This window comes from Struthio camelus, chromosome 2 (assembly GCF_040807025.1).
Source record: "Struthio camelus isolate bStrCam1 chromosome 2, bStrCam1.hap1, whole genome shotgun sequence".
In the NCBI taxonomy this organism is placed as follows: Eukaryota; Metazoa; Chordata; class Aves; order Struthioniformes; family Struthionidae; genus Struthio; species Struthio camelus.
Genome location: NC_090943.1, coordinates 158,966,210 through 158,993,620, shown reverse-complemented (window position 1 = coordinate 158,993,620; position 27,411 = coordinate 158,966,210). Strand labels below are relative to the sequence as shown.

At 36.7% G+C, this 27,411-nt stretch overlaps 1 protein-coding gene across 2 annotated transcripts in view; it reads right to left on the bottom strand.

Annotated features, from left to right (window-relative positions):
* Positions 1–3,183: 3,183 nt before the first annotated feature.
* MTBP (MDM2 binding protein) overlaps positions 3,184–27,411 on the bottom strand; it is a 28,960-nt gene continuing 4,732 nt past the window's right edge. Inside the window, exons 7-22 of one of the 2 annotated variants that reach the window (XM_068933188.1) lie at positions 26,408–26,522; positions 25,603–25,737; positions 24,698–24,792; positions 23,871–23,940; positions 22,757–22,874; positions 21,329–21,502; positions 20,007–20,120; positions 18,571–18,735; positions 16,984–17,077; positions 15,532–15,687; positions 13,322–13,417; positions 9,544–9,810; positions 8,271–8,517; positions 6,816–6,929; positions 5,194–5,259; positions 3,184–3,674 (exon numbers count right to left, since the gene is read on the bottom strand). In XM_068933188.1, the coding sequence (XP_068789289.1) occupies positions 3,639–3,674; positions 5,194–5,259; positions 6,816–6,929; positions 8,271–8,517; positions 9,544–9,810; positions 13,322–13,417; positions 15,532–15,687; positions 16,984–17,077; positions 18,571–18,735; positions 20,007–20,120; positions 21,329–21,502; positions 22,757–22,874; positions 23,871–23,940; positions 24,698–24,792; positions 25,603–25,737; positions 26,408–26,522 (2,062 nt within the window). In that variant the 3' untranslated portion in view covers positions 3,184–3,638. Of the gene's footprint in view, positions 3,675–5,193; positions 5,260–6,815; positions 6,930–8,270; positions 8,518–9,543; positions 9,811–11,787; positions 12,947–13,321; positions 13,418–15,531; positions 15,688–16,983; positions 17,078–18,570; positions 18,736–20,006; positions 20,121–21,328; positions 21,503–22,756; positions 22,875–23,870; positions 23,941–24,697; positions 24,793–25,602; positions 25,738–26,407; positions 26,523–27,411 lie in introns of those variants that run through there. The other variant, XM_068933189.1, reaches the window with a different exon arrangement.

Genomic DNA, 27,411 nt, shown 5'->3' with positions numbered 1-27,411 from the left:
TAAGCACAGCTGGGTTCAAGGAGAGTTTGGTCTGATTTCAGTCTGCAGACAGACTCCCCAGTGTCCTCTTAGCAGTGCTTAAAAGTTAATTGGCGCTTTGCCTTTGTTTTCACTAGAAGCACAATTGGGGCCTTAACACTCTCATGCTCCAGACTATTTCTAGCATTGATTTTTAAGTTTCTTTATCTTATTTTTCTTACTCATAAATAGGACTAGTTTCTAATTGTTTACTGGGGCTATTTTGCCAGAAGGAAACAAGAAACATTTATAAAGTAATTAGGAATTCTATTTGAAATGGATGCTCATGAATTCAAAGGTGACTTCATGATTAATAGCAGATATTAGTAATAACTAGCAAATTTTCAAGCAGCTGTCAGCATGCTTGATACGCGTGAAGAGTTTAGTGAGACACATAAGTAAAAAACATTAAAGTAACCTATCAGCGACTTTTTCACATAGGAAATAGCTTCTCAAGTTGTTTCCTTCCTCACGGTTTCTGTGCTTATGTAAATAGTCATGGGCATTGGAAAACAGCTCCCAGGGAGGAACTGGAGAGTTTGGGAATTCGGAGAAGCGTCTGTACTCGTGATAAATTCTGTTACAGGGGAGTGTTACGGTAATTGCACTGTGACTATCACTAGGTGAAGTGACCATCTCATCACATGTTCATTACATCAGTTTTGTCTCACCCCAGTCCTGTATACTAAGACCATAATGTGGATTGGAGATAGAGCATAGATGTGTACTGGTGAACATGATTTGCATCCTGACTTGTCTAAACATGAAAGCAAGCAACCAAACCTTCTGCAGTAAGGTAAACATAGGTTGGATTTAAATATGGGTTCATCAGCCACATTAAAAAAAAAATATTCCAAGTAGTTTAGAGGCACAGGGTTGTTGCAGTTCTGTATCACCCAAGTTGCTCCTACACTTCAGCTGAGCTGTGGGAACGCTTAGTGTGGCTGTTTATACCAAGACAGATGCAAGATAATTCAGTTTAGCACTGTCATTGTAGACCAGGTCAAATTATTTTGCGTGCTTTTCTGTAGGTTAAGAGCATGCACAAGGACCGTTATCACAGCTCAAACGGGGCACAAGTGGTTAAGCCACAGTAATAAACTAGCTGTCACTTACCCTAGAACAACGATATAATGACCAAGTGCAGGTGAGACATGCGCAGCGCTACATTGGTTCAGTATTATTAATCCTACAAATAAACGATACATCAAAATGCTAACGTTTCTCTAACCCCTTTCCTGGTTACTATTTCAGGTTGGCCTTTGAGTCTGCAAAATCAATCAGAACAATAACCACTGGTTTCAACTTGCTCATGAAGTGAGACAGTAGCAAAATCCAAGGCTCCCTAAGTAGAGGAGGAACAGGAAAGGCTGGGGGGGAAGCCCAGTTTTTTATAAAAGCTCTTTTACAGGTAGGTACAAACAGGTTTTTTCTGTCAAGACAGACAGTTATAGATTAGGAATTACCTCCCTGAAAATTATTTTCTTTGCTCATGGTAACTAGCTTCAAATATTCTATGAAATGTAAAGTTTTGATCCTGCTGCTTATCAGATTACACATCCTCAACCAATTTATTAACTACAAATTATCTTTCCAATCTGCTATATACTAGTATGCAAAACCCCCACAATATTAACTAGGAAATGCAGCTTTCAGTACCTTGCTTTAAGATTTGCACAGCAGGAATATCAGCATTCATGTTCAAGATATCAGATCACATTAAGGCTTTTTGCTCTACACTCAGAGGTAGAGACTTTCTGTATTCCACAATGGACAGAAAGGAAGATCAATGTCTTCATTCCAAGATTCTTGCTTTGTGTGCAAATAATTTTAACATGTTAGAAGAGTAAGTATTCATAAATTTTAAGTATTTGGCTGTAAAGATATTCATACAATTACATGATTAAACAATTTGCCTTGAATACAAAGAAAGAAATGTAAGCCATGCACAGTTAGTATTACATGGGCATCCACTTACTAAATAGTTATTTAAATGTAATTTTAAATTGTATTTAAATTATTTTATTGTGCTCGTATTTCAGCAAAACATTAAAACCCTTTAAATTATTAACCCAGATGCTGTGGATATGTGGCATTTTGAAGGCAAATGTAATCTAGCCCCAAGTAGTTGTGTTTGTCCTGAGCTGACTCCAGAGTAGTCAGCTGAGACGCACGTTGTGCCAGCTAGAGCTCACTGGCACAGCAAAGCAGCCACATAGCTCAGAGCACAGTTAAAACAAGTACACAGCCACATATAAAAAAGGTCATCTAGACTTAAGCAGAACAATACACACTGGAATAAAGGAACACAAGAGTTAAATGCAAGATCCTGTTGGATTAAAGAAAGAAAGAAAGAAAGAAAGAAAGAAAAAGAAAGAAAGAAAGAAAGAAAGAAAAATCCACAAACACCACACTCCTTAGGGCTTGTCTTTACACAATAGTAGAACGTGACAAAGAACAAAGTCAGAAAGACTCCTTAGAGAATAGGGTAGATCCAACACTATTAAGAAAGTCTAATCTACACATGGTTTAGTTCAAGTATAATTTTATCAACATATTGATTTAAGTGTGGCTTATATTAGTATTGCTTAATTCATTTTCCTTCCAGGAGTATATAGCAAGCCAGTAACACTGTGACACTATCGATTTTAACCATGCTAGTTTACATGAGGTATAAGGAATCTTTATATTGAAAGCTGTAAAAATATATCTGTTTCGGTAGGAACACCTCCCCCCCAACCAAACATAAAATTAAATAACTGTACCAGTACAAAACAAGCACAGCCCTAAGTCTTAGGCAAATTGAGACTGAATTTGGTAATTTACTTCTCTCCTGTACATTTAACTACAATGTGCCCACTGTTACACAGCTGTCACAATCATCATTACTATTATCATTTTGATTATTTTCCCCAGTGTAGAACTGTTTCTAAGGAGTGTTACAAAGAGAACACATGAAACTATGTCAGAAATTCAGCTTATACTCCCCTTCTCTCAATCATCCTTCCTTTAATGGGAGGTTGCATCAGCTTTCAATAGACATGCTTATTTTATTCACATATTACGACATGGAAAGGATAATTGTGACTTCAATTCTATTTGTATTCACCTGCAGAACAAATAGGAACTATTGTCATTTACACTACAAGAAGTCCACACTGTAAGCAGTTTTATCCAGTTTATTTATAAAACAGCAAGTAACTGCAAATAAAATAGAGGTCTTTCTGTGCAAAAAGGTAAAATAGCCTTGTTGTTCCAATTAAATACAGCCTTTTGTATTCATGTCAGTAACAAATCCTCATTGAAAAAAACAAAGTTTTATCAAAAAATCAAATCAAGCTGCATTCCTTTTAACAATGAAACACAATAAATAGGCATATAAAAAACTATTTTCATTTGAGTTTTAAATTATAATAAAAGCTATCAGTATGAAGTTTCAAAACATGCTACTTGGCTTGAGAATTAGATCTACATAATTACTCTAAACAAAACTCTTCATGTGTGTGTGTGCCTGCTGTGTGCCTGTCTGTCTTTCACCCAGTTTAGTGTTTCTCATATAATGAAAAGTGCTCTCTCTCTGAAGTTTCCAGGAAGGTGTGAATAGCATCCATTCAGTATCTCTAATTGTCAGTCTTCTCTAACACCCACTCAATCACCTAGGAAAGTAAATGAGAAAATGAATTATCCACATAACTCCTGTTCTGGAAGGAAATTAAGAACATGCAATGTACTTTGGCAATTCTTTCTTGAGCTGTGTATTTTTCACTCTGCCAAGAATTAAAAGGTAACCCATTCAAAAGAAGAAAGAGTATTAATAAACAAACTGAGCAGCTGTAGCGCTACCAGCGAATTGTATTTAATCCTACAGAATGCCTTGTCTTTAGGGAAAGATATTTTTAGATCCCTTGAACTGAGCTACTTCACGCCATGCTCCATGTACTAGCGGCAAGGTACGCGCACAACACTAGATAGCTAGTGTTTCCACCGAAAAAAATTCCTAAGTCGTAAGGGGAAGGATTGTTTTGACAGTGTTGTATCTGCTGCCACTGTTACTGCTGTTTCCCCAGACTGGGTGGTTGTTCGGACCACTGAGGAGTGCTGGGCAATTAGATTTTTTGTAAGGTAGTGTTCAAAGTATCCTTTAATACAGAGAGAGTTGGCCAACTTTGAAAATTCTTGGTTTTAATATCTCTTTGCCAACAGCATTAATGTTCATACATAAAACTACCAACTGGTATTCACAGTCAAAGACGGCGGGGGAGAAACAGCACACCAGCACAACACCCCAGTTTAACATCAAACCTCAAAACCTATGTAGCTTTCGAACCGTTATGATCTGCAGGAACCAGTTCATGAGGGAACATGGGTCAGAACACAAGAAATACTACTCTGATAGGATAACATGGGTAGGGAACTAGCACTTCTCCTTAAGAGTTTGAAAGGTTTTTATTAACTAGCCCAGTTCAAATCCTTACATTTAATTTATAACTTTGAAGACTATACAGTAAAAATCTAAAAAAAATTTTTTCATCACAGAGTTACTTCAGTGTGTTTTCCAGAATTTAAAGCAGAGGTGCTCAACTTCTGGAGGACAGGAGTACCTATTACTCCTGGTATTCCCGCTATACTAGTGTTCACAAAAGTCTCCCCTGTACAGAAATAAGCTCACTTGATCTCTCTTTTCACTTTTGTCTACAGATATTCCCGAGCTTAAAATTACTAAGTTTTACACTGCTTCCTTTAAGAAGTTTATTTCCTTTTACAGATGCCTTTCTTGCTTCCTGACCTTTGAAAAGAAATGTCATTTCCTCGAACACAGGGAAAGAAGAATTCCCAAATGGTCCAAATTCCTCTCAAGGAATAATCTCAAAGGCATTTTTTCAGTGACGTGGAAAAGTTTATTTTCTTCATTTACATCTCTCGCTGTGCCAAATCACGTCGCCAGCTATAACTAGAACACTTTCTAAAACATCAGCCCATGCAACTGGAAGTTTTGCCACGGGACTACTGATTGAGAGAGTTTTTGTGAGATCACAGAAGTGAACCCAGACCACAGCCAAAGAAATGTTTTTATTCATCTCTTAGAGCTGTGGACCAAACCACCCTACAGCTAAGCAGCAACAACTGCCTTTGGCCTCAGTTAGTTATAGAAACATCTTTTCAACTCAGCGTTACCTGTTTAACATTGTTATTTGCCGTTTTCTTCATTTCATCAAGAAGTCCTCTAGAAGTTTTCAGATCCTAAATATGAAGCACAAAGCCACAGAGATTAGGACGCTCGTATGTTCACTCTAGTCAGATGATAAAAGCACCAGTTAACTGGGGGACCATATCCTTTTATCACCTTTCTCAGAACTGCAGAACTAGAATTATTTATTTGACTCTGATTTTGTGTTGAAGAAATAATCTAAATGCGCTCCAATTGGGCTTCATCCTTCCTGAAAGCAGTTCAAGCCTAGTACTCAAGAGTGGGACTGAACCACTGTTGCTAACCTTTCACAAACTTCCAGAAAGACTTCCCTCCCCCCGCTTTCTTCAAATGACATTCAAAATTCTTATAGTCTTGACTGAAATCTTAATTCTATATAAACGTGGAAATCAACTATGCCCTTCTACTGCAAGACAGAATTCAGGCAAAGAATAGAAAGAAGAACTTGGAGAAAAAACAATTCAATGCAGAAAGGAAAAACCTAGAATGGCTTATCTGTTCCGGAGCCCAATCTTCCCAACCTAATCCGCTTTAACAAACAAATTAAGCACCTTAAAACATTGCATAAAGAGAAAGGAAAATTAAGCATGTTCATTTTGCTGCTTGTTTCCAAAGGAAAATGATTGTCTACAACACCATTCTTCTGAAGCATGCTGCACAGATAAGGAGTCAAAAGGCTCTTGCAGATTTAGGGCTGCAAGACAGGATCACTGCAGCACTCTTCCTTTTGCTCTCCTAGTAGCAATGGAACCAGTAACCATCTGATTTCCCCTAATCACTCAGTCCTACACAGGTTTTTTCTGACTTTGGATTAGGAGATTTTCCTTCAGGGCATATTTCAGGGAGATTTGCGAAGTGATTACAGAATGACTGCACAACTGAGTAAGTTGCTGCTCATCAGCAAGCTGCTATAATTGTCTGTGTGAACTTTCAGTCCTCTTCAATTGCAGAGCAACTTCATTTAACTTAAATAGCTTCTATTAAAGTTCAATCTAAACTGAGTTAGTTCACAAACTGTGGTAGGCTAAATGCACGCAAATGAACAGAAACAGAAGCTCAGCTCCTGAGCAATAGCTTGTCAGACTCCCATACTGCATTTTTATTCAAATTTGTGCCAAGACTAAGTAACCTAGGCTCAAATATTGACCTATAAAGTCTCTTAGGTATTGCTGAAAGACTTGTTTCTCATCTCCTCCTAAAAACGAAGCTGATACGATTCCATAGGGTGCTGCCAGATAACTGCAGCAGTTAAGAGAACAATACAGTACAAGCAGGACCTCACCCAACAGCACACTGCATTAACATGTTACCTCACATAAAAGACCACAGTTTTATCAGGTTTAAAATCAAAGCCAACAAATAAACAGGAAAAACAACAAAAAATGCTCTGTAAACATAGCTTCTGCATTTGATTACAAGTCCAAAGGTTTTTCCACACATTCTATTTCTAAACGTGTTACTAACATATAATGAGGAATCATTCGCATAACCAAATCTGAACATCCTACAGTCATTCTCCACTTATATTCAGCAGTGGATTCATTTAATTAAGCACATAAACAACTGCAAGAGCATGTCTTCTGGTTACCTTCAGGTAGAACTTGGATATCTCAAATAGACGCTGGCTGCATGATGCAAAGCATTTGTGATCATCTGCAATCCCATGTTTTTGAAGAGTTTTGGCCACCACCTCCTTCAGCATCTTGGAAACAACACAAACACACTCAAAAGTTGATCCCAATTATTGGCATGAAAGGCTGTCCAAGAAAAACAAAGTCACACTTGCTTTCTTTATCTTTGCCCCACAATAGGGGTTAAGATGATGGGAGTTATAATATACTGAGAGGACTAAGGGGGGAAAAAAATCCTTAGGTTTGATCTTGCCTCTGTGCCTCTGCCATTAATCCAGTAGATAAATCTGGGCAGGGTTATTTTACAATCTATTTCCATTTCCTTCATCTCAAAAATTAAGAAAATGTTTAAATGTTACAGCAATTCCAAAGACCAGTGAATACTCACATGGGGCTATGAAGACAGAACATTTTCTCTAGTGTCTCGGGTTCTCTCTTTCCCAAAATACTATATATGCTACTTTCCTTTATATTGGTATTTTGATGTTCAATACATCCATATTAAAAAAGAAATTCAGACAATAGAATCAGATCAAACAGTATACTCTGACATTCTTCACATCAGAGATGCTTGAACTTTGCCGTAGATCTGAATGAGTCTCACACCACTTTATGCTTACTCAGGTCATCCCAGCTTATCACATGTGCAAAGTATGCATGAATATTAATAATAGGAAAATACCCTTTAAGGGAAGATCTAAACATATCTCCTTCAGCTGCTTGCTGACAAGGCTCTCAAATTTTGCAATTTTTCCTTGGCATACAAAACAAAGTTGTCAAAAGCTCTCATGGCAGGGAAGCAACAACCTGAAAAACCTACATTTCAGACTCTCCAATACAAGAACTAAGTTTTTCCAAAACATGAATTTTGTTGCCAATCACAGGTGTCATTCTAAAGACATTCTCCTTCTAAACATAAAAACAGCTATTAATTAAACATTATTGCATCAAAGTATTTAAATGTTCTAGTAATGAATGCATACAACTACTGGAGTATCTTTTCATTCGCAAAATAGTCCTGTTCTTCTGCAACGTCTTTGTCCTTCCAGCATAGATGTTTCTTTGATGCCTTTAGGTTCTATATACATTTTCTACACTTTGAAATGCCCATTCATTGATACTTATTACTGTTCTTTTTATTCCTATCTGTTATCGCTCTCAGCCTAACTTCCCTGGGCACTATATAATTATTTCTTATATGCTTTTTCCGTTCCTACTTTCGGAAAACTCTCCTCAGTGCCTTCAGGACTCACTTACAGAAGGGAACAGAATGAAATTTAATAATAATTAATAGAAGAAGAAGATACACTCCACATTTCGGTTTAAAAAAAAAAAAAGAAGTCAATCTACACATGGAAAAGAAGTTAAACAGACACTTTCTCAAGCATTAAGCAAACAACACAAATCTTTACCCTCGTGTGTTTTTGAGATCTCGATTCCTTAGCTGGCTTTGAAGTCTCAGCTTCTGTTGCACTTATGCGACTTGCTGAGCCAGCCTTTGTGGTTACTTTGTGAGGCTGACAGGACTGTTTCAACGGCGCTGAAGCTAAAGAAATTGATCTTTCTGAGCGCTTCCTGGTTACTGCAATTGAATACTGACTTCCACTACTACCGCTTGCCTGAGAAAGGAGAGAGTCTGTGCTCTCAGATTTGGTTAGCCTGCAGGAAAAAAGAGAAAAGAAAGAAAAAATTTAAATTTTGTACTAGTTCTTTGCTTCTGCTATAGAGGCTGCTATATAATTGCTAAAAATATTAAGTACTCCACATTCTTGTAAACAAATAGAATCTGAAAACGGCAGTCATTGTTCTTATTAATATAACTTTCTTCCTATTAGGAGAACACTTCACTGTTGGATTTGGTCTGTGACACTTAAATCCATATCATCTCCAGTTAAAATATTCTAGAAACAAACTGAAGAAATTAGATAACTCTTTGGAAGAAGGACTCATTTTGCATATGGAGATTTTCCCTGGATAAGGCAAAGCTAAGTTTGCCGGAATCAAGAGCCAGCTTCCTGAAACTAGCCAGTTTCTTTTGGCCTTCTAGGAAGTGTGCATTTTATTTTTAATCTTTACCCAAGGGAACTTGAAAGTTGCAATGCTACTGAAACCTTGCGCTATTTGATCCTTTAACAGTAAGTAATTCTAACAGTTAGTAATTCTGAAACATCAATTGTATGAAGCGCTAAACACAATCCCATCTTCTCTTCTAACCATTTAGTAAACTCCAAGAGATAGCGACATTCCTAGAATAAACAGGGCTGACAACTGAATAAGTTTGGATTTGGGTGGGTCATTTTATACCAGAAGTCCTTGGATTAGGAATTCAATTATTCTGTTTGTGCAACACACAGCTTTCTAAACCTCTAGTTGCTTATTTGTTTTGCAACAGCTCGGACAGCTTCAGTCCTGGATGAAGCTATCTGTCATTCTGTCAAAGGAATGCAACACTTTTTGCAAAATACAACCCCAAATCTTTTATTTAAAAGGACCCTGTGTGGCATGGTTTTGATTAATCTAAGGTCACCCTTGAGAAACAATGAACTTACAGAAGAGGATTAAACTACTAGAATATTTGTCCAGATAGCTTCGCCTAAAAATATTTCAAGATGAAAGGTAAGATGCATTTCACAAGCAACTACTGAAATATTTCATGCTAAAGATTTATTTTATTCAGTACATTACCTCTTCTTGGGATAAAAGCAATCTAAGTCTTTTGATCTGCGTTTTAGCCTTGATGCCTCCGTTCTCAATTCGCTTTGTAAAGATTCTCCATCCGGGACACTTCCAGGCTCTGACAGGACTGCAGGAGATGGCAGAGGGCTCAGGACAACGGGTACAGGGCAGCACTCTTTGGTGCAAGTAGTCTGAGTTTCGTATCGAATAAGACGAGTTTGAAGTTCAGCATATCCCACATCTCTCTCTAAAGCTTTTCTGTTATCTAGACAATACCTAAAATTGAAATTTGTGAGAAGTCTGTGAGGAAAAAGTGTGATTTATTATAATCAGAAAAATGGAACAACTTATTTTTGACCATGGCATAATCTCCAACTCTTTTTTGGTTGAACTGATGTATTGTTCTGAAAGACACCTTAAGAGCTGCCCAGTAAATTAACCCACACCTGATAGATTTGGCTACATTTAAGTGCAACTCCACTATACAGGATAAATTATATACCAAATATTTGTAAGTCATTATCCTGTGCTGTCATAAATAAAATTTTCATCGACATTAACAGACTATTTTCTTTGAACAATATACAAAGGACTAGGATGCTAACAATGGATTTTTTTGCGACTTATAATCAGCCCTGTGTTACATGTACATTATCAAGCTCTGGATTTTATATTTTGTTGAAAGCTTTTCACATTCTGTCCACACTTTACACATTACTCTGTTAACATGCTAAACAGTGTAACACTCCGATAAAACAGTATTAGAAGATTTCTGATCCCAAACATATGAAGAGCACCACGATGCACAGTAGATTCAGTATCTTCAGATCTCGGCCCTTGCAAGCATCCATCATAATTTTGAGACCCAGAAAATAGAGGATATTATATATAAAATTATATTCCATAAAAAGATAGTGTGATTATGCACTATGCCTCAGTTTTTTTCCTGGGAGACATCCAACACACTTGAAAGAAATCTGAGACTTAACAAAGATTTCTCCTTATCTACTCTATCCTCTGTATCTCTATTTCTACTCCATTACTTGACCATATTGATCTCTGTAACATACAACTGGAAGCTAATCATCTGCATTTACTGAAAGGAAGAATGCAGTTTTCCTAGTGAAAAAAGGAATCCTAAAATGCAATGATACTGACATAATTTTAGGAAGAGTCATGTTGTGCCAAAAACTAGACTGCTGTGAGATTATATTAAGTGAATGTAAGCACAAGGAAGATAGGGCACGGTAAGCGTTCCAAGTTCTGTTTGGGGCAGATTCTTTGCTAACTGCACCCTTAGGAAATTCAAACTTCAACCTTGCCCAACATAAGCACCACTATATGAGGAAGTCCTATTTTTCAAAAGGCTAAACATACAAGAGTTTGCAGTGAGCAAGGGCAAGCCTCACTAGCTTTTCTGCTTCCTATTGATTACAAGGATTGAGTGGCTTCAATCAACCAAGGCAAAAGAGGACATGTCATTAAATCTTGTGGAGCTGCAAATGAATCTATGATTGCATTTTTTTTTTTTTTAAAAAGAGGAGAGTAAATTCACATTTTTATATATTGATTTCATATTCAGATTTAAAAAGGGCAAAAGAAGTGGAAGATAATCATGAGATTAAAACAGCATAACATGCACCTTAACTTTTTTCCTGCGTAAATAATTTCCAAGATTCTTTGCTAGAGCGCAATGTTTCATTGACTGGGCCAGTCAGTCAAATTACCTCTACCGCAGGAAAGGTCAACAGCATCATCTAATGTTATTCCACCCTTTTCTCAACAAGGATTCTGAACAAGCAATGAGAGACTTCTCTCAGCCCACCCTCCAAACAATTTACCAGTGTTACCTACTCTTGGGAACTTTGGACATAACACTTTGTTTAGTCTGCTAACACGGCGTTTCATTAAATTGCTAGATCTAATTTTTCCACTTTCTTCAGAGTATTTTTATATTCAGAGAGAAATTCACTTTTCTTATAGCAGACCACAGAATCCATTTCTACAGCTGATTAAGACTTTCCACTAGAAAAAAATTCATTATCTGATAAAACTAAATTCTCTTAGCTTACAATTTTCAAGGTACTTAATTTTCCTTATTTATATTCTCAGTCTCCTGAATAATCACAACCCCTACAAAGATGAGTATGTTTTTATCTTTAGAAGTAAAACCATCAAGTTACTCGCTCTGCTTTAACTGCAATTGCTTTCTCTTTGCAACTCAAAATGCAAATGTTTGGCACAGGTTCATTACACCAGAAATTTGATTTAATCATAACCGTTACTCCTGCTTTGTTGGCAAGACTTTAATTCCAAATATAAATACAGCAGCCATCCAGACGGAAGCAAATCACAACTGCATGGTATAAAAACCAGCTGCTCCCAAAGACCACATGCTCCCTATGATACTCCCACCACAATATACTCTGGTCCACCACAATATACTCTGGTCCTACAACTTCAGGTTCCTCCCCTTCACCGTATCTCCCATTTCCACCACCTCATTCTTGTGCCTCCCTCCCTTATTCCCAGTATATTTCCCTTGTCACATTAATATGTTAGGGCCTCTCTCCCCTCCACAACACCCAAGCTTCCTTGTGGTCTCCACTTGTTTTTTTTTTTGTGGATGATGAAAGGCAGCATAAGCTGTGCTGCGCCTAATGTCAGCCCCCATGCATGCTGCCTATCACAGGCTCCCCCTGCGAGCAGGTGAGCAGGCTATCAACAGACAGTCAAGTGCTTTCTACCTACCACTGGCTGAACAAATCTACATGTCTTCTATCTACCCAGTTGGGTGTTGGTGCTTTTTGTTAAGGTTAATCTAAAAAGGCTTATTAATAAACTCAGTAGTTACTACGGGAGTAAGGAAGGAAACAGACAGCTGAACATATAGCACAACTGCTTCATTTTCTTAGAGGACATGGCTAAAACAGTTTTAACACAAATTATTTGTGAAGCTCATAGAAAGAAATATCCCAGTGGTATCAATGATCACATTCTAGTAATCTGAAAAGGCAGTTTTAGAAGGAGGCAGAAAATTGCAAGAAGATCAAACTGCACACAGGCGGTATCCACTAATTTTCTGAACGGACACAGTGTACCATGTTCAGACTAAGAGTCTGTCCACACAGAAAGAGTTATGCTGAAATATCTACACAGGTATTTGAGCAGGTCCTTTTGCTCTTCCCCTCAATGACGAGAGGATTTTTATACATTATAGAATGAATGTCCACCAAAACCTTCGATAACTAACACTGGCTGTCTGGAACCAAATACAGTCCTAATAATATTGATTCTTCTGCAGGTTCTTACAGCTGACACTCGTGTAGTGGTGCTGGCTTCAGGTTTCCCGCACGTAGAGGTATCTCCAGAGCAGGTTTCATACACCTTGGTAGTCTGAAAGCGTTTAGACCTTGATATCAAAGTAGAAACAACATATGTATTTTGCTCATGTACTGCTCCAGTGACTTGCTAGGTGCTAATGAGTCCTCTTCCCCTTGCCACTCCCAACTCCAAATGAAATTCAGAGACATTGAGTATAGCTAGAGCAGTACAGCTTACTAAAAGGCTGAAGGAGGTCCTATTATGATCAAGGCAGGACTGTTGCAGTTTAATGAAAAATATCAAGGTAAGAAAGGGAGAGGAGGCACATGCAAAGTTATTGCAAAGAATGAAATGGATACGTAAAATTTTCTGTCAATAACATTCACATTGTTTTTAAGTGTTTCCGCCTGTAACTTGATTGGAAGCTGAAAACACTTTTGGGAAAAGAAGGCATGGAACTTACTCAACTCCATGATAATGGCATCCAGTTGCCTTTTCAAAAGGTAAACCTCTGAGCTTCCGAGGAGTAAGCTCTGGCGTCAAAAGGAAAACATTTTCACTGAAAGAAGGAAAAAAAAATGTACATGCAGTCTGGATTAATTGTACTTCCATAAATCAGGAAAAAAAAAAAACTCTATAGTCGCTGTGTTTGAACATCTAACATGCAAAGTTATTGATCACCCTAGAGAATCTACTGAGAAAGCCTGCTAGGGAAGGTGAGCAGCTAGGAGTACAGAGTACTACTGGATGCAACAGCAAGAAGCAATGGGGTACATCAGGAAGGAAATGGTTCACCGTCTCCCAGATAGCAACCTAGCTGTCTGGCTATACACGCAGGGAGATCTGTCAGCTGGAGCACCGAGTTTTGGGGTATCTTTCCCTCTGAAAAAGTTGGCACTTTGATTTTGCAAACCTGAGCACTAGTAGCACAGAGCCTGAGCCAAGCCCTTACCAAAGTCGATGATGTTCGTATGAGAACGTGTAGAAGTGGAACAAGTTCTGCAAGTCCAGAATGAAAAAGCAAAATCTAGCAGCTCTCACCTTTGCTACCAGCATCAGTTTGGGACCATTCTCAGTTAAAAGTAGTTATTCTCCAGGCTAAGTTTTAGGCATGCTGGCTTGGTAGTTCAGGGCATCAGATAAAATGGAGCTCTCAGCCAATTAATTTCTTATTTTTATAATCTTATATTGACAATTTCAATATTCTTCCTTGGATCAAGCAAGATACATATGTTCACTGTAGGTCACTGGCACACCTCTCAGTCTTCAAGCAAAAACATCTAGTATGCTTTATTATCTAATACCTTTATATCTTTCTTAGCTCTCCAAGATCTCTTACAGTACTATGAGAGAAATTCTTGTTACCTTAAGGCACTTAAAGGTTTCATCATCATCCTAATAATAATTAGTAAAATCCAAGCAAACTGGGACAAAACTCCTTCAAATTCAGGCTTCACTGGGCTATGGTTCAAAGCAAATCATTCAAGAGAATCAAAATATTTTACATAGTCAGCTTCTGTGCAGGTTTCTGAAAATTTAGGGATTAAAAGAACGCTTGTAGTGAGCAAATTATTGACTTCTTCCTCACACAGCTAACTGGAATGAAAATATTCTGTATTGCAGTCAAAATCCTAAGGCATTGGCACTGATTAACTAACAACTCTATAGAAGACTCTCAAACTTCACTGCAAATTTTCTACCCTGCTTGAATTCTCTGCTCAGAACATCCTGAAGTTAGTTTCAAAAGTTCCGCAACTTTTTTTTTTTTTTTAGAAATCACCTAAATCCTACAGACTCTTTCACTCTCACAGGTCCTCTTACTTCATTACATATAAGGAAGCTCAAAAAGGGATCCTTTGCTCAAACCTAATAATTTCCTTATCGATTCCATTATTTAACGTTAAAAAGGTCAAGAACAAATATAACCCTAGTGACTGCAAAGACTTTCAAGCTTATCTAGTAGCACGCTCCATAAACAGTACAGGTTCTAAAACAAATCAAAACAAAAAAAAGAGCCTGAAAATTAGCCCGTAAACTCCTTAAATCAATTTTGCTGCTGAAAAAGGAGTCATTAATACAGTAACATTTACCAGCATTTACTCTTGAGGATCATTCTTGCAATGCAGTCAGAGTAGGCAAGATTCCTTTAAAGGGGCACTTTAGCAATTAAGAATATTACTAGAAATGCTGGACCAGTATGACATGAGTCAAACACCGCTAAAGCATAAAAGCATTAGGTTCCCATCTCAGCTCCCTTGCACTGAACGAAATGAGTCACACCAATAAAACCGAAGTTCTGCCGGAGTAAATTCCGCTACACTAGAAACAGTCTTTTGTAAAAAGACACGTATACTCATGGCAAAAGCCTACTCCACACTTTTGCAAATCAGGTATTTTTTTCATTGTTTAAATGCATACTCTCTTCAAAGAGCACTCAGAAAATCCTCCTCTCTTCAAAGAGGGAATCTCTGAAACAGCTAAACAGCAAGACCAAGTGGGCTACGATAAAGACCATAAGGGCCTATTTCACTGGCAGGCATGAAATGCAAGGACATTACTAGTTGCAAACACTAATCCAATTAGGCAGTTCCGAGGCTCTTATTCAGTTATTTGCATTCTTGTACATCAGTTTGGAGTACAGTCTGTAGTGTTTTCAATATGCTGAAATCATACCGTTTGGGAATTTGTAATGGCTGAAGATCACCAACTGGTAACCCTTCTGGTGTGAAGTATTTCAGCAACTCTTTAGCATCAAGCAATGTCAGTGACTCTCTTTGGCCATCTTTATGTCCCAGTAACTGCTCAGATGAATGTGGAAACATAGAAACTCTGGAAAAGAGAAAAAAAAGAAAAAAAAAAAAACTAAGAAAATTACTTTTTTAATGAAGTAATTTTGTTTCACACGAAAAGAATTATTGCTAGTCCACAGCAACTAAACCTAGGTTATTTCCAAAGTAAAACGAACAAGACTGTTACTTGAGAACATTTACATGAAACCTGATGATAAAATATATTAGATGCAAATTCACTACCATCCCACTAAAGAAAGTAATTTCATCATGATTTTGTACCTTAGTTATGAAATACAATATAGGAACTACATTATTCATCCTGGGTTTTTTTTCCATTTATGGACTTCTGAGATCAATAATTAATTCCCATTAAAAAAAGACTTACAATATGCAACAAAGGAACCATAAAGCCACCACTGAATGCAATTCTCCACTCTATTTTTTAGCGTCTTCAATTAAGTACAGCAAAGTTCTCTCTCGTCTACTACTAAGCAACAGGCTAGACTCCAATTCAGGATAAGGAGGAGGTTACCAGTTCAGAATAGGATGAAATAAATATTAACTATGAAATAAAAACATCATTTTGGAAGCTTTTCAAAAGTTAAAAGGAAAAAATTTAATCTGTTTAAGAATAAGTCAATACTATTTTTAAAAAAAGGCATGAAAAAGCAGAGATCTAATGTGAGAATTTGTGACATGCAGAACTCCAACCCAGGCCATGGCAACTGTGGAATTTGAAAGACAGGCATGTCTGCAAATAAGATGGAAATGAGAGCGGGGGGGGAAAGAGAAAGAGAGAGAGAGAGAGATCGAAGGAAAAACAAAACCAAATACACATTTCAAACACAAAACCAATAGATCTATCTCCTTTAATATTACACGAGACTTTATATTAGTCCTGACTATTTAGGAAATACAAAGAGATCATAACCACATTGCACATGCTGACAAAACTCCTTTACTGTCCTTACTTAATCCTTTGTGCCACTGGGCATGTTGGAAGAGAAAAGCTTTTACATGTTTTTCTAACATGGCTGAAGCCTAGAAGTGCCATTTCTTTCTTAATGTAGCTAAAAGTAACATAGTTCCAGTGCTAACTTTCAGTTCTGTCAAGTAACTCAAAACAATACTACTCCAAATACCATGTAATTACCCCAAAACACCCTTGGAAATTGATAGTCCAAGGAAAACTCTGCATCAGTCTTACTGTTTCCTCTGAAAGACTACCAATACATTTAAAAACAGTTTACAAAACGTCCATCAACATACACAATTCCTCTAGAGTTATGCTTAATGCTCGTAACTGAGAAAGCCTGCTGTATTTAACCATTACCTCATTTTTTGTTTAATTTTTTCAAAGTTTTCCAAATTCGGAAGAACATGTCTTTCTGGCCACTCCAATGGATTTGGCTCCATTAAATCAGATTCTGCAACAAAATAGGCACAGTGAAAACAAAAGTATTATTGTTCACTTATAAGCAGCAGAATACAATTTGTCTCTAAACACAAAGGAATTTACACTACCAGCCACAAAAGTGCTCAACTTCTGGCTCTCAAGAACTCCACAGGGTAACAAAAGAAGCGTGTTCTACCATGCAGACATCCGCAAAAGCACACTTGGCATCGCCTGAATCGTGAAAAGCACTAGGCAATTAGTGAATTATGGTTTCCAAGATTCCTTTAAGTACTCCAAAAGCAGAGGAAGGGAGAGTGAAAACTAGGAAAAGAATGCTAAAATAACTACAATACAAAACTTTTCACCATAAAGATAAACAACCATTATTGCACTGTGCTCACATACACTGGTATCACGCTGTACTGGTATGAAATGCCAGGACAGACATGATAGTCATTTCCAAAACGCTAAGTGCAATCCTACCACCAGCTGTGCTGCAATGCATCATATTGAAATGAATGCTGGGTAGGGGGGAAGATGGAGGAAAAGACAACTAATGCCTGTATTAGGGGAGGGAGACACGGACACAAAAGCAAAAGAGAAAACAGGTACATCACGTTAGCAGTGCAATTTGATGAATGAGGCAAACACAAACCACCTTGTTCTGCTGAAAGTTAAGAGATCTTAAAACTTTGTCCCATATACTAATTGTCACCTTTGAGTATTAACAAATCTGAGAACTACAGAAAACATTTTTGAGAGAAGTCCACCTGAAACATTTACTAAAGGGGAGAGTGTTTGGTTTTTTTGTTTTTTAAATCAGCATAACTTTATGAATTAAAATTGTCACTCACTATGATGTACTGGCATTACTGGGTGTTCTACAGACCTGAGTATTTGCAGCAAGATTGTCTCTCTGGCTAGGAGACACAGACTGGCATTCAACCAGACGAGGCCATCTATGTGTCACAGCTTTTCCAATGGCAGATGCAGGAGATTCTACCCAAAAGCCATGTTGCCATAACACAATAAACTACGATCCTAGATATATGCACGCAAACTTCACAGGAGTCAACTCTCCAAAACTAGACATACAGCAAATGGACATATGAGCAACTAAGATGAGAAGAATACCAACATTTCTCTTGAAATACAGGAGAGTGGAAGGGGGGATAAAAAAAAAAAAAAAAAAAAAAGATGTATGCTTCCTCGAAGTGTTTATACTTATAACAAAAGGTTGATAAACCATAATAGAAGTAAAGAATAACACCAGAGGTAAGTCAGCCTTGTGCTCTGATCAGAAGTGTTTTCTCTATCCATTTTTTGTCAAGAAAAAAAAAATGCCAATAGTTAATGCCAAAGGTAATTTCAGCTTGTAAAGGGGCCTGTAAAGCTGTTTGATTTTGCTTTCAGTTTTTTTCTCCTTTTGTCTGGGTCAATTTTTTTAGTAAAAAATTGACAATAGGTATGAAAGTACAGCAAGAAAGGTCTTAAGTAGTAAATTTTCTAAATAAAGATACTTACCAGAAGTCACTGTGTATGACCTAGTTTTATCAGCAACTTTCTGTCGAACGGGTTTAGGAAGACTAGCGTTGCACAGTTCCAAAAAACTTTCTCTTGTAAGTGCTAACAAGTTTTTGATCTCATCAGTAGAAATAACTGAACGCTGCCTGGTCAATTCCTTTCTCTCTATAAAAGAGAAAGAAAGAAAAGCTATTGCATCTGCTAAGAATAACCGGAGCCTCCTTAAAGGAAAACAAGTTAACTTGACCCTGTTGTACTCTTGAGCAAGATGGTGGTGGTTTATTCCACAGGCAAGTAAAAAAACACGTAGCAGTAAGACTGGCTGAAATCACATGTGAATCACCTTTTTAAAGTTTTTTTTATTATGTGTTTCTGAGTACATCCAGGTTTGAATCTCTCAAAGATAAACACTTGGACATGCCGAGTCTGAATATAAAAAGCTTCACTCTACAAAGTCTGCTATGGGACACACTCACCCACTTAACTATTTCTACTGCCGTTACAAGAGCGGCTCCAAGATTCTGTGTGTTCCAGGCTCTTTGGTCAGAACATCAACGGTCAGGTAATTCTGATATAATTTTATATCATATGATTCTGATGTGATCTGTCAAACCCCAGCTGCTCCTATTCAGTCTTTATCCTAATGGAACCGGGGGACACAACCATAACTGAAAATAAAACACAAGCTTTAAGGCAGCCCCAAATTCAGGGTTAAAGCATGAGAGAATCTGAAAATGACTGTAAGTGAAGGCAGTACGATAGGGAAAAAAATAATGGAAAAGACTGTGAGCGTAAAACTCATTCTCATTAAGATGGTATTCTGTTAATGATAAGCCACTTAAATTAGCTTCATAGTATGCCATTCTCAATAATCCAGCCAGTCTCTCAGAGGCTTTTTTCATTTTAATTGAGTCAATTTGAGCAACAGATTTAGACTGAAAAATCTAGGATGACCAGTGTCCAAATTCTTTGCAAAGTCATGAAAATCTATAAACCTGACTGAAAAGTCATTCTCTAAGATGATATATCCATTTATAACAACAACAAATTTACGATGCATACATGCTCTTTTGCACGGAAGAACAAAAGGGTAGAATTTTTATATCTGTAGAAGGGACATCCAGCAGTGGGTTTGAAAAACAAACCAGGAAAAAAAAAACCCACAAAGCAGAGAAAAAGTTAACTACCACAGAATAATCATTCTGAAACTATATACTAGTATACTGAAGGTTTGAGTAACAAAAAAAAGACCCATTAGCTTAAATAAGAGTTCAGCACCCCTTTTCCTCAGTATTTAAAAATTATCTGACATGTCACCACAGATATACAGCAAAAAGTATATATTTTTAAATAAAATAATAAATTTTTTTTTTTTTTGAAAAAAGACTTTTTTTAATACCAGTTTGAGAACTTCTCATGTTTTCTCTATTACTTACTGAGATACTCTTTCAAAGCAAACACTTGGATATGAGACAGTTTCTTTTCTCTCTCTACAATCTGCTCTCCACAGAAACGCGGAAGAGATTCAATGAAGTCTGCAATACGAAAGTCTGTATAGATAAGGAGAAATCTGTTATCAAGAGTTCCTCATAGGACTGCAGAGATACCAGGTCATTCATCTTATTTCTTAAAAAGTGGATTTCAAGAAGACACAGCAGACATACCAATTTCATATTAAGGAAAAAACACTAGAATTTAACATACAGCATACAGCTAATCTTAAAGAATAAATTACAACTAAATTAATATACCAAGGGTATAACTTGGAATAGATGATACACCAGTTTTGCCATTAGTTTTCAATTTGCATACAAAACCAATATATGATAATACAGTTAACATGACTGACATTCAAAGACGGTAAAATTACCACCAGTTTGATAGCAGCAAAGAGAAATTCTCTCCCAACATATTGCTAAGGACTTTCAGTCTTCTGACAGCCTACTAATGGGATTTTAATCAGGAAAAATGGTAAGCAGTCACTCCTATCATACACAGATTTATTTTGATAATAAGAAAAAGAGAGCATGCGGGTCATTGCGCTCCTTTTGTCGGTATTATTGAGAGGAAATACATGAATAACCAGAGTTAGCTAGTTTATGTACTTGTAACAGGACAACTACTCTATGGTAATTGTCTACACACATGCTCTTTTCTGGTGGAGCAGATGATCAGCTGCTAGCTCTTATCCTAACCACTATAATGGTTAGGATTGCCCAGTAATATGGGCATCTATCAAGTAACTCAAGACAGTCGTGAAAGTCCACTTGTCTGCTTGCCCTAAAGTTTTTATTTTAAATCTTCAATGAAATGAATTTATCAATAGATAATTGATTAGATTTTAGGCTTTCGTTGGTCAGTTTCTGCAACAACAATGTATTTTTTTTTTTAAATTTAAGTCTTTGCAGATTTGATTTGCATGCCTATTACCTGGATTCTCCTGTACAATAAAACATTTGCATTGCCTACTGGCAGTTTTGAGAAATGACCGACTATAAGTTTAAGAACGTGTTTAGAAGATAAAGTAGAAGTAAACTGTGTAAAGGTATTGGCTCTCATTAATATTTCTATCAATGTTAAAAAATTCAACAGTCCTGAAAAATTACTGCGGAAACAACACAAAGAAATGCATCAAAATGTAACGTTCCTCCTTGTTCTCTCCCTTGTAACATAGATTAATATAAATAAAATGCACGTATAAATTTTAGTAGCGTTTACCTGCCTTCAGATACCTTTTAAACAAATAAGCAAGTCTTACTTGATTCTGTTTCTCCTGCATTTGTCTTCAGCTTCCCATTTACTGCAGCAAGAGCAGCCATTCCATTGATCTGACTAGCTGAATGAATCAAAGTTGCTTTACATCCTCCAGAGCCATTGCCTTGCAGCAAGAAATAATATCGGCAAGATTCTCCTTTCAGTTCAACTTCTGGAACTTAGAAACCATGAGGAGACAACTGTGAAACACCTTCACAAAAACAGCTTTAAAATAAGCTACATCAGGAGTACCTCTCCAGTACGGTGGAAATGCTACTGCTGTCACCATCTCTGCAACCTTATCCTCTCACCATGTCTGCAACCTTATCCTCTAGGCTCTGCCACCTCCAAACATACAGAGATCGTTTTGAATCTATATACTGCCAGCACCCGCTTCACACCACTAAGCTTCTTTGCCCTCAATTACATAGCTCTTTGTAATGTCTCTCAATTTATTGCCTTCTCACAGACCTCAAAAAAAAAAAAAAACAAACAGTCTTTGCCAGTAATCCTCATCTATTTATTTGTTACAAACACTATCTTCAGCTATCAAAAGGAGAAGTCACCGCTCCTTGGAAGCTACATGAATTATATATTCAAAGAGCACTGCACAAACAACAAAATCATGTAAGAAAGGAGAATCCTATGTCTCATCCTGTCCTAGGTAAGCACAGGCTCCTTCTACCCTGATGTTTTTCTGTCCCTACGAGCCTCATAGTTACTACTTTTGCAGTGTCTCCACTTCGAGGGCAGCGTTCAGTATATTCTCACCTAAAATACTGCATGACTAGAAACTTCATTCAATCTGATCTCCTTCAGCTTGCACCGATTCTGTTCTCTCAGGTCCTGAATAAAAAAATCTAACTATTAGTATACTATGTAAGAAGAGTTGGCTGACATTATCATATGCCCACAAGGAAGAAGAGGAGGCCTATTTTCAATCATGAGTTAAGCACATTGGTTCTCAGGGGAAAGGAGGCACCTAGCATTTCCTGATGCTTTGTATCTGCCGTGGAAGAGGGACAAATCAAATGCAAGTGCAAGAACCTTTGGAAATGCTTAAGTGAGAAGGGAAGCAGCAAAGCGAAGCACACTGGTTTTCCATCTGCAGAAGCAGCTATCTTTGCCCACTGACTGTACGATTGATTTAGAAAGGTATGTGGAGACGGGATCTTCAGCCAAAGAACAGCACACAGAGATGGCTTAAAAGAGCTGCATCATTTCCCTAGATCTTAGAGTAACTATGCTGGTCATATAATCTGACTGTACTCTTTTCAATTTTTCTCTGCAACAAGCGTGCATAGCTGGAATCGCGTTCACCAAAACATTCTGTTCCAATGAAGATTGCAATCACTGCTTAATTTCATTAAAAAGTTATACAGAACATATAATCAGAATAAAACACATCTACAGTCATCGCCTTCTTACTTACCAGTAATGATCTTAGGTTTTCTAGCCATATATTCCTTCCATTTCTTTGTACTCAGTTGCGCAGGGGATGGGATCAGTACGTTGCTTACATTACATGGCAAAGCAAATAAAGCTCCCACCTAAATAATGAGAGCAAATATAACACATGCAATATTACTGAAACGTACTCTGCATTTCATTTTTTGAGCTACTGATTAGGCACTATTTCAAATGTATTTCAATTAAACACAAACATCTTTACTCAACACCTTTTTCATTCACATCAATTGAGATGGAACAATCAGTTGACACAGCTGACGCTGTGAAAGCTGTGCTTGTTTTTGCTCCAGTAGAGAGATAATTAATTGCTGAATTTCTATTCCGTACATAAAAAGGTCTATACTACAAATCTTGTACCAATTTGGCTAAAAATACCTCTACAGAGCAGCATTCTCTCGTAGTTTTAGAAAAAGGACTTATTTCTTTTTTGGTTAGGCATAATGGAGAACAGAGATGGGGGGAAGAAAAAAAAAAACTACTAAAAACCTAAATAACAAGGTGAAGGCTGGAACCACCGCTTTAAACATATGCCTGAAAAATGCAGTACTAACTCCTGGAAGTTAAAACAAGAAAAATTCAAATTCAACTTAAATAACCTTTTTTTAAAAGTTTAACATAAATTAGCCACTGGATCAAATCACCAAATGAAAGATTATTATCCACTTGAACATACCACAACAGAATTGAAGTGAAGATTATATACATTCAAAGTAAAAGCTCACCACTTCAGACTACCAAGATAAGTCTTACAACGTGAATACAGCCCTGGCTTTTGCTAAAGAAATGGCTGAATTCTAAAAACTACAGAAACATCTACCAGGCTAGGACTCAAAATAACAAGATATTTTAGGAGATCAAAATGCAGCTAAGGTTAAAAAAAAAAAAAAGTAACAGGTTTACAAACCATTAGGACCTAGCAATTGCTAGGATTATGCACCATTGAAAGTAAAATTTGCTTTAGAACTAAATATTAAAAGAACTTCCTCAGAGAGTAGGTATTAACATATTATTCCTGTATCTTTTACGAGCAACATACAATTCTTCATTTTGCTAAACTCAAATAAAAGACATCATACCTTCCCAGAGAGAGAAGAAATCTGGTCCAAAAGCAGCACAGATGTCTTGATATTCTTTCTTGCCAGGCTCCTGAACAGAACAGTTTAAGGAACCTCATCTTCCCAAAGAATTATATGTACATCTATTTTAGAACTATACGTACATCTATTTTATAAATCATGCTACATTCCGTTTAAGTAAGGACTGTATTTAATGTGTAACAGTCAAGCACCATAAAAGAGTAAACTTACCTTTTCAAAAAAAAAGCAGTAAAGTTACTTTGGAAATTTTATATGATGAAATACAACATTGCTGACACCTTTAATATAGGCAGGGATCAACAGACAATTTGATATTAAAATATTGGGAGGCTCATACAGCCTGACCTACCTATCTTAACACTAAGACTAGGACCTAAAGCACATAGATTCAAACCAATATAAATATACCTTCAGACCTCTGCAGTTCACACAACTCTGAACATAAAATTTCTCTGCCATATCATGTGGCAGATTTTGCATGTATGCAATAAAATGGCATACTTTTGTGGAAAAATGTGTTTTAAACTTACAGCACTAGTATAATAAATATTTCTATTTTTTCCCCCACAGATAATTTATCCACCATTAGATCAAGTATATGTGCAATAAAACCAGTCAGTCATGTTCTTGTAATTTAAATGTCAACATACAAAAAATCTAGCTGTGAAGAAACACTGTATGGCTTTATCTTAGCAGACTGGGTGAAGTGATTTCTTGGTACACCTTCAATGTTATTTGCATGGTTAGATCCTGATTGTTTGCTTTCTGCTAAAGACCGTTATCATTAGATCCTTAAGAAAGGATACAGCTCAAATTCCAGATCTGATATAAAACAGGAGGGCAGATCAGAAAGCAACACCATCTGCAAAAATTCTAATGCAGGACCATAGTAATGAAAAACCTGAAAAGAGATGAAATTGAGAATTGGTAACATGTTATCTCAGTAAAACTTGTTCAAGTGTTTTGTTGGAAGCATTTGTCTTACAAGTAAATCTGAAAAAGGTATAAAAGAATGTAATGAGGGGAAGCTTTCACAGTTTCATATTAAATATAGTCATAGAAAAATACAGGGAAAGTATGTAATTCTATTTAATAAGATTTATTTACTAGAATACCAACCATGTGCATGAAACAAGCTGTGCCAGACTAACTGTTATCCCAATTAAAAATAAACCAACCAACCAACCTATCAGGATCAGACAAATGCAATCCAAAATGTACATATTTTAACAATGAAAATAATATTGCCTTAACGAATGTCAGTTTTGATGAGATGGATTTTTGTTTTCAGTAACAAATATAATTCTGTAGTTGCCAGAGATCCGCTTCCAGTGGAAAAGATAAAACATTAGCCATTTTCAAACAGTATTTCTAAAATGAAATAGAAAAGTTTAGATAAATACAGAACTTAAAAATAATATATTTTGAGTGTAAAGACTGAACAAATTTTCAATTTCAACTTTAAAGTAATTTGATATCACATTCTTAAGAACAAGCAGATCAAATTTTAAAGACCTATTTTGTCTATACATGAACAAAAGAAGTCTTCCTCTACATATAGTAAAGACTTCCACAAGTCTTCCTCAGTTACGTAACCATTACTTTTATGTTTGATATTCTATTTCAATTAAGATTCCCCTAATTATTAATCTTCTCCGGAAGGCAAATCAGGTGAATTATAGTGGCTCAAAGTGACACTAAGACGACTTACCTCTGGCATAGCATCAGTATTCCTTGACTGTGGCTCTTTCTTAGCAGCAAAGCAAGAACTTAAATGTGAAGCGCTAAATGGCTTTGCTGAAATACCTTTCATGCAAAATTCTGGAAAACTAACTTCTGATCCAAACTGAAAAAAAAGAGGCAATATAGTAAAAAGAAACATATAAAATGCAGTGCTAACAAGAATGCTTGGAACATTATTTATTCCATGTTTAATTCACCATTTTAATTGGTGAAGAGTAAAAATTTACACAAAAAATATTTCTCCCAGGCCAGTTACATATATTATTATTTTAAACAATTTATATTAGAGTTGATTCTAGCAGATCTGTAAATCACATAAAAACATTAGGCTTAGGTAACCAAGCACTATATCCAAGATTTAAATACTGAAAGCATAAAAAATGTTTTCCACAGTCGAACTTTTCAGTCTTTCCAGAAACATCAGACATGCGCTTGCAACAATGACTTGGTAGTTAAGAAAACCTCATTTCGAACAAAAGGTTAAGGCAAGTGTTTTAGAGGAGGGCGCCTGAGCTTCTGAAATTCAAATGCATATACTTTGATCTCATTTATCCTTTCATCATGCTAAAAAGCAAGTTGTTCCCTCTTCTTCCCACTGCTTCTCAGAAATGCTGCACCAGACATTTTAAAAATTACTTGTCAAAAAGAAGTTGTCAAAAAGAAATTTGTCTTGAAGCATAAAATATATTACAATTTATTTAAAGGATGTACAATATACCCTTTAAATAACATATACAGACTTTAAGACGTTATCATAAACATAGTTATTTTACCTTTTTCTCCCATATCTGAACCTTTCCCCTCCAGAGTTCTTTTAAATCAACAATACTCCTGAGATTATCCAAAGATACAAACTCTGCTGATAGACAGTCTGCAATTTTTTGCCATCTATTGTAAAAATAAGGAAGAATTAATCTCATTGAGCGTAATGTTACAAATTAACATGCAGTGCACTTTGAGTTAATAGACTTACTACTCCTTAGCATTGAATAGTCTTGCCTATGTGAGGACAGATATATATATCTTTACATTCCACAAAGTGCAAAATACTATAGAAGCGCTGGTTCTTCTACCACGATAGCAAAGAACTTTGGCAGATACCAAATAACACTGGCAACGGCAAACCGTAGGCATACCACAGTAAGGTCAGGTGCTAGTAGCTGGCGCAAAGCTAGGCAGCTATCACTAGTGCATCTAGTTGGTTTGAAGCTAGCCTTGTAAGCAGAGATCTGACTGCAGGGCAAATATTACAGACAGAGACAAAATAAATGAATGAACAGCACCTGCATATTCTACTACTGGCCATCTGCATATTCTACTACTGGCCATCTGTTTTCTAAGTGAAATCATCACCACCAAGAGAACAGGAAGAGAAAGTGAGAGAACTTTCAAAGAACGTGAATGCCCAGATGGCTTTACTTTTACATAAATGGCAGCAGCAGAACTTCATTCAGTCAGAAGTTGGCTGCACAGGAAGCACCGAGGCAAAAAAAGAGTATTTTTTTCCTTTGCGATGAAAGTCACTGCAATTAGTTTCTCTTCCTCTGTATATCTTAGTACGTAGGGTCAGTTCTATTCAAGCACTGAACATTCAATTTTTTCATTTTAATCACAGTTTTGTTAACTTGGGATTAAACTTAACCATATACTTCATGAAGTAGACTTGATTGGGGGGGGGGGGGGGGAGGGAGGAATAGAGGAAACTTTGCCAGGTTATTTAGTGCACACAGGGAATAATTTTCCTAAGAAAAATCTATTTTTTCTTAGGAAAAAATAA